The sequence below is a fragment of the Lutra lutra genome, chromosome 6 (genome assembly GCF_902655055.1).
Source record: "Lutra lutra chromosome 6, mLutLut1.2, whole genome shotgun sequence".
NCBI lineage: Eukaryota > Metazoa > Chordata > Mammalia > Carnivora > Mustelidae > Lutra > Lutra lutra.
Window position 1 is genome coordinate 135349149 of NC_062283.1, and position 14119 is coordinate 135363267.

At 44.4% G+C, this 14119-nt stretch overlaps 1 protein-coding gene across 1 annotated transcript in view; it reads right to left on the bottom strand.

Annotated features, from left to right (window-relative positions):
* The window catches only part of LOC125101678 (SKI family transcriptional corepressor 1-like), a 139712-nt gene extending 127182 nt beyond the window's left edge, over positions 1 to 12530 (bottom strand). Inside the window, exons 1-2 of the mRNA XM_047732023.1 lie at positions 12421 to 12530; positions 2439 to 3404 (exon numbers count right to left, since the gene is read on the bottom strand). Of these exons, the coding sequence (XP_047587979.1) occupies positions 2439 to 3404; positions 12421 to 12530 (1076 nt within the window). The remainder of the gene's footprint in view (positions 1 to 2438; positions 3405 to 12420) is intronic.
* Between the last annotated feature and the right edge of the window lie 1589 nt (positions 12531 to 14119).

Genomic DNA, 14119 nt, shown 5'->3' on the forward strand with positions numbered 1-14119 from the left:
CAAAGAGCAAGAAGATTAAAGTCAGCATCAATTCTCTGAAGTTGAGTCATATCTAAATGATGTGGTGGGTTAAGAATAATGGTGGAATTTAGGGTGAAAGCAAAGTTGGCTTGAGAACATTGTGCATGATTTTTGAGTCAACGACTCTTTGTTGACCACCTACTTTGGGCAAGATGCTGCTTCCCTAAGTAAGCCACTGCTTTGCAGTTCTTTTTACACAGTGTAGGAGTAAGCATCCTGCCTCTACCGAAAATCCTTCCTTGTTATTTAAAATAATATCCAGCTTAGCTTTGCACATGTGTGTGTGCTCCTGAGCTCAATAAATACTTTTTGAATGAGTGAAAATTCAGCGAGTAACAAGGTTATTCATTCAAAAACATCTGTGTATGCCTGCAAAATGGTAAGGACAATGATGAAAAGCATAATCAAAACACTGTAAGGAGCACTTCCTCACAAAAGATGTCAAAAAGGCAGCAACTCCCAATATTAAAATCTAAGCATGAGGTCTGGCTTAGGCTAAAAACCATGATCCTAGTACTTCTGTGAAACTCCATTAAATACTATGCTCCTAATTTCCCATGTAACCTGATTTAGGCATCTATTTGAAAATATTTCACATTATTAATAATGTTTCCATGCATTTTACTAATTGAAAAAAGAATTATTTTTAAAATTGTCCAGAGTAATTTGGAAGGGGTGAGAGCAGTTTTCAATGTCACCGTTCAGACTCTGCCCTAGAGGTAAATTTAAACAACAGTTTCCTTCCATCATTATGTTTATTGTGTGCAGTATCTCCCTGCTTCTCCATCAGTACACTGGTGGTCGACTTCACACTCCAAAAGTGAAAAATCCCACTCTGGTGCTCACTCAGCCACTTTAAGCAGGGACCATTTGCAAACAAACAAAGGGAGGAAGGTAAGTAGTATTGTTTTCCTTTCTCCTTTGAAGAGCTTCATTTGGAAAAACCACTAAGGTCATTAAAAAAAAAAAAAAAAACTGCTACAACGTAATTGACATCAATAAAAACATTTTAAAAAATAGTTTGATACCCAAATTTGTAATCTCTTTTCTAATCTTCACTTCAACTTTTTCTTTGGAATAGAAACTGAATAAATTTGAAATAAACTGTAATGGGTACATTAGTCCAAAGCCCTGAAATATGTCACAACTACTAGGCAAAGCTTTCAGGTGCACCGCCCTTGAAGCACTTCTGGCAAATCTGTTTAGAAAGGAGCACCTTCACGGAAAGAACGACCACCCACCCTTGCTCACCCCTCAACCTGACCCTGTATGCTATTTATCAGACTAAGTTTACATAAATCAGAGAAGGGTTACAGTGCAATTAAATGTATCCACGAAGTAATATGATATAAAGCACTTTGCAAATATTAAACCGCCCCTTAAGGGACCAATGTTTTCCAAGAAGAAGGTGGTATTAGGAGGGAGGGAGGGAAAGTAGGAGAGATGGGGAGGGAGAGAGGGAGGGAAAGAAGGAGAGGGGCAGAGAGAGAGAGAGAGAGCGACCCACCGGGTGAGCACTGGGGTAACCACGGATCAGAGCAGTTCTCTTGGGTGGGCGCCCTTAAAGCACTCAAGGAGGAAAGCCGGAGAACGGAGTCCACCAGGGTGAAGTGACTCCGGAGTTGAGGGTTGCTCGATGTGTACCTGGAACCGCCAGGTAGAGGCGTCCACTAGAGTCTGGGAGCTCCTTCCCCGCTTCCCTAAACCAAGGCGAACGCTTAAGTCCAAAGAGCAGGAGTCCCTGCGCTCCAGTCAGAAGCCACGGAGACCTCGCGCACCTCTTAATAATCTGAGCGGCCCCTCGACTTGCACACAGCTCGCGCGCGCGCGCGCGCGTGTCTTGGGGGTGTGGGTGTTTGGAAAGGGTTGCGGGGGGACCGGAGTGGCGAGGGATGAGAGTCGGCTGGGGAAAAGGACGCACCCGAGCCGCTTAAGTTAACTGAGCCACTGCCCGCGCTCCGCTCGGGCCTCGCAGCCCCCCGGGCCCCCAAAGCCGTCTCGCGCTCCAAGGGACAGCCCCACAGCCACCCAGGGAAGTGGCTGGGCGCGACCCCCAAACTCTGCGGAGCGCAGTTAACGCGTGTTTCCTTCCTTTCTCCCTCAAAGAGAGGCCAGAGCGCAGCGCCCAGCGCCGGCTGAGAGACTGTCACACTCGACTCTCCAAATTTACCCCGGGAATCACCCCGCCGTTGGCCGTCTTGCGCTAGTTTAACCCCAGCCCTAGGGACCGTCTCAAAAGTCTACCCCAGGCAGCGCCTGGGAGAACCGCGCCCCCAAAAGTGCTTTCGGCTGGAATCACTGGGAGGTCTCCCTTGGGCGATTCCCCTCCCTGGCCATTCCCTCCCCAAATCTACAAGCTTCCAGACCGCTGCGCCCGAGCCCCTCGCTGCGCGAGGCCGGCAGCGCACCCAGCTCACCTTCGTCCGGGGCGCGGCGGCGGGCGCGGGCTCCGGGTCGCGCCGGGCCGGGGGTCGGCTCCCTCAGTCCCAGCGTCAGTTGGTCCAGTAGTTTCGGAAGCCCGGGCTCCGGCTCCGCGGTGAGCGAGTCGGCGTGAAAGGGAGCGAGCGACCGCGCTGTGCGTGCGCGCGTGAGAGTAAGAGGCGGGCGGGCCCCACACGCAGGCGGCGGCGGCGGCGGCGAGGTCCCAGGCGTGGAGCCGGAAGGGGGAGGAAGCGGGCGAGAAGTAGTGGAGTTTAGGGTGCGTTGCCTGCACTTCCCCGGGAAGCTGGAACCAGGTGCGGCAGGGCGCGCTCCCGCGGCGCAGGCACGGCACGAGCAGCCGCCGGAGCCCGAGTCCACGCAGTGCCCGAGCCCGCAGCGGCTCTGCGGGAGGAGGTGCGCATCCTCCTCGCCCCACGCGGGCGCCGGCGCGGCCCCGGACTCCGAGCGCCGAGGGGAGAGCCTCCGGTGTCCTCTGTGACAGCAAATCGGGTAGCCTGCTCCCTCCGGATTTGCCCAAAAGAGCAACAGTCAGTGCAGCTGGGATCTTCCCTTCCTGAGTCTCGGAGCCGCCGGTGCCAAGCGGTGCGAGAGCCCCGCTCCCCGCGGCTGGCGCTGTCACGGCCGCCGCCCGGCCCCCGGCGCGCCCGAGCCGGCAGCTGCCTCCCGGAGACGTGCCCAGCTGTGTGCGCGTGTGTGTGTCTAAGCAAATCTCTTCCCCTCCATCACTCGGGCGCGCGGGAGGAACCCCGTCCCCGGCGACCAGCTGCAGAGTGGCTGCCAGTCCACACCCTCCCGGCTCTCTCCCCACCCACCCCGCCCCTACTCCTCGCCCTCCGCCTCCTCCCCCTGCTCCTCCTCCAGCAGGCGCTCCAGAGCTCCCAAAGGCGGTGAGAAACCGCAGCGAAAGGGGCGGAGAAGGGTGGGGAAGGAAGCGCAGGTGTCTTCAACCCGGAGAGCGGCGCACACACCGGAGCGGCCTGCTGCAGGCGGAGGGGAGGGCTTAGGCGGAGAAGGGGGAGGAGAGGATTTACACCGCGGCCCGGGTCCTGCGGCTGAGCCGCCGCCCGTCCCACCCAGGCGTCGGAGCCGCGGGCCAGTAGGGCGGTGGGGAGAACGACGCGCGGGGCTCCCCCGCCGACTGAGGTCGAAGCTTAGGGAACCCGTGAAAGTGACCAAGGTGACAGAACCTGGCAACTTAGAAGTCGGAAGGACCCAATGCCTGAGGAGCTGAGACCGGTCTCTCTGGGAGTAAGGGGCCTAGACGCGGAGCTTGGGACACACAGGTGTCCAGGGAGCTCGCGTGTGGCTCCAGGTTGCCAGGCAAGAAAGCCGGAAGCTGTGACGGGTCGGGCGGCGGCAGCGGCCGATCTCAGACTGCTGTGTGCATCGGAAGTCACAGGGGGCGATCACCGCCTAGCTGGGAAGCAGAGATCACCGCTCAGCCTTTTTTCGAGTCCAAATCCCAAACCCTAGAGGCTTACTCGCCTTCCCACCTCAGCCTGCGACCCTCCTACCCCTGGCACCCAGCAACACAGCGGCTAGGGAACTCTAGGTGCTATTTACTGTGCTCCTTACCAGATCGAAAGGATCCCACCTGATCAGAAACTAGTGTGTTGCTGCCTTTCTTTCAACTCTAGTCCGCTCCCGTAGTGCCTATGGCCACCCAACCAAAAGTCCCCGGAAGACTAATACCTTTCTTATTGATAAAGTTTCTTCTCTCTGAAGTTTCCTTTCAAAAATAAATACCCCCCCCCCCCACTTTCTTTGGCCACTGAGGCGTTAGGTCTCTTGCTAATTGCATAGTACAAATGAAACACACAAAAAAGTCTTAGTCGAGAATCACACTTTATTGGTTCTGATGGTTTGTCTGTTTTCAAATGACAGTCACAGAATGCAAAGTTGAGTCAACCTGGGGGTCAGTAGAGAGGACTGTTCGTTTAATTAGAGGTCTGCTAGAATGATAACTGGCAACAACACTAGAAAGAACAGCGGTGCTTTCTCCCGCATCCATTTCTTTTTATTATGGTAATTCCACTCTGTTAATTCAGGCAATCTGAAAATGAAAGGTCTGATTCAATTCACAAGGCACAATATTTCTAGATTCTCACTGAACAGCCAGCCCACCCCCTTTCCCAGACTTACTATCACTGTTAAAGCTCCCGAGCTCAGACCTCAAAGTGCAGTTTGTTTAAATTTCAGGATACAGCCTGAAGGACAAAGCTGCTGAGTTCTAGAAAGAGATAACTTAGATGTATGTAAAGTTATGTACTAACTACTTGGACAAAATCATAAGCTCAGCAGCAACAACAGAATGTATATTGTTTAATATATTGAGCGGGAGGAAAAATGGCTGTTTGCCAGATATGTGATCCATTAACCTCTTTAGCTCATTGTTGGTAACAATAGCATACAATCACATTCTTATGTTTGAAAGACAAGGGATTGTTTTTTTCCCCCCATCTCAAAATCACAATGCCACATTCTAGTCTAAAAGAAACCTCAAACAATAAAAGTAATAAGAAAGGAAGCAACACAATTGGCTTTTTCTCTGAACAAATGTTGCTGTTCTATTTTTCTTGAGGGGGAAAAATGCTGATAAGCAATAAAGTCCACAAAGGCATGACAATAGATTTTGAAGGATGCCTCACTCCATCTATCCATCCTTTCAATTAGTAAACTTTATTTAAAATGTTTATATTATCTTTATATTGGTATTCATCCTTTCTTTTTCTTTCGTGCCAGGAAGATGACTGAGGAGGACAATGGGGTGAGATGAATCTGGTTTCTCATAATTCTGTCTTGCTTTGGGTTTATGTCTGGCAGGAGAGGAACACTCAGCAGCCTATGCTTCTCAGCAAGCCTGTCCTCAGAGGATCCTTGGCTCAGTAGCTGATGGGCGGACTGGATGGCGAGATTGTCAAGTGATTTTGCCTAGCTTGTGCAAGATCACACCTGGGGCTGGGAGCAGCTACAGATCCAGAGACTGAGAAGCAAAGCTCTGAGAAGGTTTTCCACCTTGCCTATGGTTGCAGGATTAGATTGGGGTATTTGCACTTTTTTCTGTGCTGCTCTTCAGCTCCCACAGATATCCTGGGCTTCCTGCTGGCTAGATGAAGTGCAGAGGTGGGTGGTTGGGGTCTCACATATTCACTAGTAACATTTTGGCACTGTGTGAAATCAAAACTAAACACCGGACAAAGTGGCACGTCCAAAAAATCTTTTCAAAAATGCAGTTTTGGGGGCGCCTGGGTGGCTCAGTGGGTTAAGCCGCTGCCTTCGGCTCAGGTCATGATCTCAGGGTCCTGGGATCGAGCCCCGCATCGGGCTCTCTTCTCAGCGGGGAGCCTGCTTCTCTCTCTCTCTCTCTCTGCCTGCCTCTCTGTCTACTTGTGATCTCTCTCTGTCAAATAAATAAATAAAATCTTTTAAAAAAAATGCAGTTTTGAAAACAGTCATAGATTCTGGTTTGGTTTTCATTGCCAATGCCAAATAAAGCACACAATAATGAAAACAGTTAATTAGAGTGATCATTTGGTAAAGGAGGGTTTTTTTGTTTTGTTTTTTGTTTTTTTTCTGAACATCATCACACTCTCTTGTCTCATAAGATGCAACGTTAAATATTGTTCAGCTTATAGTTTAAATGGAGGCTGATCCTCTCAGTTAAAGCATGGAAGTATTAGTCATTATTAGGAAAGAGAGGATAGCTGACCTATTTTCCAAAACCCATCTTTTTTTTTCCCTTTTAACTAGCCAATCGTTGACATCTAGATTCAGCTGGATTAGCAAATATTCACTCAAAGAACCCCTCTATGTGCCCACAACCAGAAATGAAAAGATGAATAAAAGCTTACCCTCATGGGGCAAGCTCAGAAATCACCAGGGTTATAGGTCCAGCGTGGCCTGGGGTCCTTCCCTTATATGGAAATGAGCCCCTGTACCCGCATCTCCCTACTCTACCACCCTACTTGAGTATCTCTTGTATGAAAGTTGTGATTTTTGCATTGAACTATTTTATGTTTAAGTAGTTAGAATTCTGAAAGTGTAAGGTCATACATGATTGTAAGGAAAGCATTTCTTTCTTTCTTTTTAAAGATTTTTTTTTTTTTGTAATGTATTTGAGAGAAAGAGAGGGGATGAAAGGGTGAGGAGCGGAGGGAGAAGCAAACTCCCCACTGAGCAGGGAGCCCACTGCAATGGGGGGCTTGATCCCGGGATTCCAGGACTGGAGCATAAGGCACCCAGTCAACTGACTGAGCCACCCAGGCATCCCGGGAAGCATTTCTACAGAAGAGGTAGTCCACAGGACAGGTCACAGGCTATGAAGATGGTAAAGAGGACTTAACCTCTCTCTAGGTTTATTTCTTTTTTATTTTTTTATTTTTTAAAGATTTTATTTATTTATTTGACAGACAGAGATCATTAGTAGGCAGAAAGGCAGGCAGAGAGAGAGGAGGAAGCAGGCTCCCCGCTGAGCAGAGAGCCCGATTTGATTTGATGAGGGGCTCCATCCCAGGGTCCTGGGATCATGACCTGAGCTGAAGGCAGAGGCTTTAACCCACTGAGCCACCCAGGCGCCCCCTCTTTCTAGGTTTAGACTAGTGCTGGCCAATAGAAGTTTGATGTAAGGCAGCATGCAAGCCATACATGCAATTTCAAATATACTGTAGTTTAAAAAGTAAAAAAGAAAGAGGTGAAATTAATTTCATTAACATTTTATTTAAACTTCAATATCTAAAATACTGCAATTTCAACATATGAGAAATATAAAAAGTATTAATGAAATATCCCCCCACTTTTTTTTTTATTGAATTATGATAGGCAGAATGGCTCCCATGCCCTAATCTCTGGAACTTGTGAATATGTAACATTAACATAGCAAAGGGGACTTTGCCGAGGTAATTAAGTTTACAAGACTTTAAAATAGGGAGATGTTCCAGTATTGTTGGGGTGGAGCCAATCTAATCACAAGAGTTCCTAAAAGCCAGAAAAGAGGTGAAAAAGAAGTTGGAGAAATTTAGATCATGAGAAGCATGCTGTGGCTGGTTTAGAGATGGAGGGGCTAATGGGGCAAGGAATGCAGGGGGTCTTCAGGAGGGGAAGAGGCTGCTCTCTGACAGCCAGGAAGAAAATGAGACCCGCCCCTACAACCATAAGGAACTAAATCTGGCCAACAATCGGAATGCTCCCGGAAGCAGATTCATCTCCAGAGAAGAATACAGACCTATTGATGCTTTGATTTTGGCCTTATGAGACCCTAAACAGAAGGTTCGTCTGAGCCACGCTATACCACAACTTCTCCACCCTGGAAATGTGAGAGAATAAATGGGTGTTTGATGCTACTGGTTTATGGTGATGTTTTACAACAGCACTGGAGAATTCATACATTTATTCAATCTTGAAATCTGGTATGTACTTTACCCTTACAGTCCATCTCAGTTTGGTTGGCCACATTTCAAGTTTTCGATAGTCAGTATGGTAATTGCTATCATATTGGATAGTACAGGTCTAGGCCAAGAGAAATCAAGATGTCTAGGGAGTGCTAGGGTTGTAGGCTAAAGATCATGTTCACTATGTGGAGGAAGAAAAAGAGCAAGGAGGGGAGGAACTTAGCAGGATCTCTCCTGATTCCCCATCCTTGTCCCATGGGAAGGGGGTGTTCTTGCTCTTATAGAAAACAGGCTAAATTTTACAAGTCATATTATCAAAATTCATTGTACTCTGATAGATTTGCTTTATTCATTGAGACTATTAATAAAGTCATTTTTGAATAGTTCAACTTTGTTCCAGTTCAGTTTGGGAGCAATTAAGAGGAGTTGTTGCTTTCATCTGAGTCTCTGCTTAAGGTAGAGCATGAGTCATTTATTTCTAGTAGTATGGGGTGGGGAATGGTAGGCGAGAGTAACTGTGAAAGATCTCCAGGAGAAGAATTTGTGGCTTGATTTAGCACTCCTAGGAAGGTTGTTCCTCCCTACTGGGAAATTGTTTTCCAATATCAACTTTCTGAGGTCTGTGTTTTATTTTTATCAATTGTTTTCCAATTCTAATTGCAGCCCATATTTCATTTTCTAAAATTATCTTTTGCCATCTTCATTAGTAGGTAAGAAGGTAAATTCTTACCCTATAAAACCTAGGGTTTTTTTTGTTTTTTTTTTTGGTATGGGGTTTGTTTTTTTTTTTTTTTTTTTTTTTTTTTTTTTTTTTTTTTTTTTTTTTTTTTTTTGGTATGGTATGGGTTCCCCCATACCAACAAATAATTCTCTAGATACCAGCTGGGGGTCTTACAAATCAGTGCAATTATGACACTATCTACTCAAAGGTAGCAAGCATCAGACTCCACAGGTTAGGGTCAGTCCCACAAGACTGGCTTGCTCCCTATCCCCTTGAGATGCCAATCACAAGCCTGCCTTGTTACCTGTGCTGGACCAGCTGTAAAAAATCAGAAGTTCCCACTATCCCTTTCTTAGGTTTGATTAATTTGTTAGGGTGTCTTACAGAGCTCAGGAAACCCATTAACTCAATAGATTACTGGTTGCAAAGGATATTGAAAGATAAAAATCAATAACGAGGTGAAGAAATACGTAGGTCAAAGTCCTGAATGAAGGAGCTTCTCTCCCTGTGGAGTTTGGGGCCTGGCAAGGTGGCACATTCTGGTTCTCCAACCTGAAAACCCTCCCTGAATCTCCTCCCTTTGGGTTTGTATGATGGCTTAATTACACAGGCATTTATTCCATGGGTGTGACTGATTAAATCTTTGGCCAATGGTGACTGATTCAGCCTACAGTCCATCTCCCCTCCCTGAAAATCATCCAGTCAGACTGAAAGTTCTCCTGCAACCAATCTCCATTTGTGTTTTCCCAAATCATCTCATTAATATAAACACAGTTGTTCTGGAAAAGAACTTATTATGAGTAACAACCCATCCATTTCTCCTTTACGGGCCTGAAGGGATTTCAGGAACTGAGGACAAGAGACCAAATATTATAACAAAAGATGCTCTCATTGCTCTTATTCCTTAGACATGCCAAGGAAATGCCAAGGGTTGTGGGATCTGTCAGCCAGAAACTGTGGACAAAGACCAAATACAGATAAGAAAAATGTATTTTGGTCATTTGAATGACCAAATATATATTTCTTCTAAATCACAGTATCTCAGGCTTGTTTCTATTAGCCAATACTGCTCTAGACCAAGTGCTTCTCATACTTCAATGTACATAGGAATCATCTGGGAATCTTGTTACACTGTAGTCTGAAGCTCACAGGTGAACTGCTGCTCCTGCTGTTTGAGCCACACCTTGAATATCAGAATCAGAAACACAACCTTGCTTGTAACATAGAATCTTTTAGGAACTTTTGAGAATCACAATGACCAGATTGCTGCACCCTTAATCAATTAAATAAGATTCCCTGAAGTTGTAACTTGAGTATATGTATTTGTTATAACTTCCTAGGTGATTTTAAAATACTGCAGATTTGAGCGGCACATGGGTGGCTCAGTGGGTTAGGCATCCGACTTTTGGTTTCAGCTCAGTCATGATCTCAGGGCCCTGAGATTGAGTTGAGAATGGAGCCTGGGGCTCGGCACTCAGCAGGGAGTCTGCTTGTCCCTCTCCTCCCCTGACCTCATTCTCTCTCTCTCTCTCTCTCAAATAAATAAATAAATAAATAAAATCTTTAAAAATAAAATAAAATATTGCAAATTTGAGAATCATTGTGTTAGACGCTCTTGAATAGAGATGAACTAATTTAAAGTTTATTTTCTAGAAAATAGAAACGTTCACATATCAGGTGCAATTAATTTGTTCATATATCAGGTATCATTAATTTGTCATTTGTAAATATTCGTGTATTCCTTAGTGAGTTATTACTTTAGGTAAGTCATGGTGACTTATGTCTTGTCTTCTAGATGCTTAGAACCTAGTTTTAGAAATAAGGAACCTACTTAAGTATTGGCAAAGCAACATAACAGGTTCAGCAACTGATATAGATTTAAGGGTTATAAGACTCTAGAAAAGGAAGAGTTAGTCTTGGACAGGATAATAATGAAATCTTCCTGGAACAGCTGATAAATAAGAACAACCTGACGCAGTGGTTGTCAAACTTTAGGATGCATCAGAGTCATCTGTAGTGACTAAGACAGGACCACAGTTGTCAAGGAACAGTGCTGATATCATTGCTGCCACACTGTCAGTGAATTGTAACCATTCATATTTCTCTGTTCTTTTTTTTTTTTTCCATGTTTCTCTGTTTTGATAACTCAAGATTCAAAGTCCCCAGTGAGAGGCTCACTGGCAGAGCCCAGACCACGTGCTCAAGCCTAGACTGCCAGGAGCCATTGGCAATGCACAATATCTCACCGACACTGCACAAAAAAGGAACTTTTTCCAGAAGTAGGAATGAAGTTACAAGGCCATTCAGCCTGCTCCAAAACTCCTACACCAACCCTTGCCAAAACCAAACCTAACCAAAACAAAGAAACAACCAACAAAAGAAACAGAATATCTAGTACAGGCAGTATTACTCCAAAAATTGATGCATGTGAAGGGGGACGTGATTTTGGACAAAAGCAAACAAATTTTAGGTCATTAAGTTCAAGACAATGAAGTTTGAGATAGTGATGTTCTACTCAAGTAGAGATGTCCATTTAATTTGTGTGGGGAATGAGGTAAATAAAGGTTGTCATCTTAGAAAACAAATGTGAGTATCAGGAAGCTGAATGTAGAGGGAGGAGCTACGGATAGAGAATCTTATAACAACTTCATATTTCTGGGACAAACAGAGCAGTGCCAAAGAGATGTTATATCAGCTATTAGCAGGTGTTAACCCTAGAATAAGTTCAAATTAGAAGAGTTAAAAAGGAATTTCTATTGCAGTACTTCTCAGAGCTTTTAATATGCTAATATACATTGTGAGGTTCTAAGCACACCGCACTTGCAAATATAATTTGACTAGGGCACTTTCTTTTATTTTTAATTTAATTTTATTTTTTTCAGTGTTCCAAGATTCATTGTTTATGCACCACACCTAGTGCTCCATGCAATATGTGCCCTCCTTAATACCCACCACCAGGCTCACCCTTCCCCCCACCCCCCTCCCCTCCAAAACCCTCAGTTTGTTTCTCAGAGTTCACAGTTTCTCATGCTTTGCTCCCCCTCCGATTTATGACTAGGACACTTTCTTGAAGCGCTAGTGATATATCGGAGACATTTTGGGAAACAATGGACTAGAACATTCTGGAGCTAGAAAAAGAAAGAGACAAATAAATATCCAGCAGGAGAAACAATAGTTCCAGATTCCAGACAATTCAGACTTCTATTACTCCACTGTAAGAGGAGATGGGTTTAAGAGGATGAGAACTAATAATCTTAAATTCTATTTTATCTCTGTGTCCCCAGATAAACAGTGCTCAGTACATGAAGTCACAAATATCTCAATGAATAGACAATAGTGACGAACGTCCTTTAATTTATCAACGAGGTCACAAATAATCTCCACAAGTACAGTTTCAGGGCAATCGTGAGGTGGGCTGAGGAAACACCCACCTGCCAAGAATTTCTCTAGTGATTCCTCAAGAATCTTTAGCAAATACTGAGTTGTCTACCTCATCATCTGTTTTTTTCTTTTTTCTTGGTAATATAACAAGGGTGACCATATAATTTATCATCCAAACTAGGACATTTGAGAGAGAGAAAGGGGGAGCTATTAATAATTGTGCCAGGACAACACACACAAAATAGGCTTTCTGGCTAACTAGGACTCATGGTCATCCTAAAAATAACTCCTGATTTTTAGCTGCATATTTGAATGTTAGGAGTAAAGACTGCATTGTCCAGCTTCTTTTTATGTTTGCGGGTGACCTCATGACTAAAATGGTACCAGATCACAGTGGTTAGATTTCCTCCAAAGTTTTGCAGGGGTGCCAGTATCTTGACCAATGTGGGTTCTCACTTATCACGGTACCTAATAGAAAATGGTTTTAGAAAGCTGCACATGGAAGGTGTCTTTATTGGGTTCCTTTTTCTTCCTGTTGGCTGAAATGTGGTTATGCTGGTTAGAGCTTTAGCCGCCATCTTGGACCATGAGGCCACATGCTTCTCATATCCTAACATAAAGATAAAAGGAAGCCAAGTCTCTGATGAATATGGAGAGGTCCTATCAGCCCTGTCTACCTCTGTTCTATTGTGTAAGGAATCAATACGCATTTATCTTGAGTAATCCTATGTTATTTTGGAGTTTTCTGTTACTTGTGGTTGAACCTAATCCCAGTAGATAAAACCTTATAAAAGCGCTGCCTAAAAACAATACAATGTGAGCCACAAATGTAAGCCATATACATAATTTAAATTTTTCTACTAGTCATTTTAAAAGGTAAGAAGAAACAGGTGAAAATAATTGTAATGATAGCTTTTCTTTAAATTGATATACTCCAAACACTATCTTTTCAATTTGTAACCAGTACAAAAAGATATTAACATGATAGTTTACATGCTTTAGTTTCCTGCCAAGTCCTGAAAAGTCCATGTGTTTTTTACACTTCCAGCACATCTCCAATTCGGTTAACCACATTTTAAGTATTCAATAGCCACATGTGGCTAGTGGATACAGTACTGGACATTTTTATACCATGAATAACCTCCTTTCACCAATATATGTTTTTTTTAAAGATTTATTTATTTATTTATCTTTTAGAGAGAGGGAGAGTAAGAGAGAGGGTGAGGAGGGGCCAAGGAAGAGGGAGAGAGAGAATCACAAGCAGACTCCCTGCTGAGCATGGAGCCTGATGTGGGCTCGATCCCAGGACACTGAGATCATACCCTGAGCCAAAATCAAGAGTCAGGAGTCAGAAACTTAACTGACTGAGCCACCCAGGCACCCCTCACCAATATATTTTCTATTTCCCCTTCTTTCCTGTTGGTTCTCTTCAATAGGTAAGCATAAGTAAAGAAAACTTTGTATCTGACATAACCACCACCACAATAAAACAACAATAAAACCTTACTCTTAATAGCCAGAACCTATTTTTCTATTATTTTTTTTCCTTCACAATTCTGTTTAATTAAATTTGCAGTACCAGTAATTCTGGTCTTAGAATAGTGACATGATAATGTCCATTAGGATACCACTTGATTACTTGGATCTCTTAGTGATGATAAGACATGAGCAATTGTATTTTTAGGATGATTCTCTAGCAAATTTAGCTATCAGGAGATATTAATATTTAGACCAAACCCCACTATGTTTTGCCATAAGGAATTTGGCAAATGATTTAAATAAAACACTTCTAGTAGAATTGAGGTTACTGCTCTAATGAGAAAAATCTCCATTCCTTTGAGGCATATGCTGAAGAGTGGGAGAGAAAGAGAACTGTTAGAGTTGGCCACTTGGGAGTTGAGCCTTAACTGGGTATCCCTTGGGAGGGATTAGGAACGCATACACTGACTAGCATGTGTGGAACAGCAAAGTGACTTCCAGCAGGTGGGTTTCATAGAGTGCAACACAACCTCAGTTATCCAGAGTCTAGCGTTTGAGCACCAGAAATAGTGTCAGATACAAAAGGACAAAAAGAGCACGGATCTTGCAAAAAGAAATAACCGTGAGTTTTGTACATTTCAAGTGTAGCTAAGGAGAGCCAAAGACATGAAGGTTACAGTGGATGAGC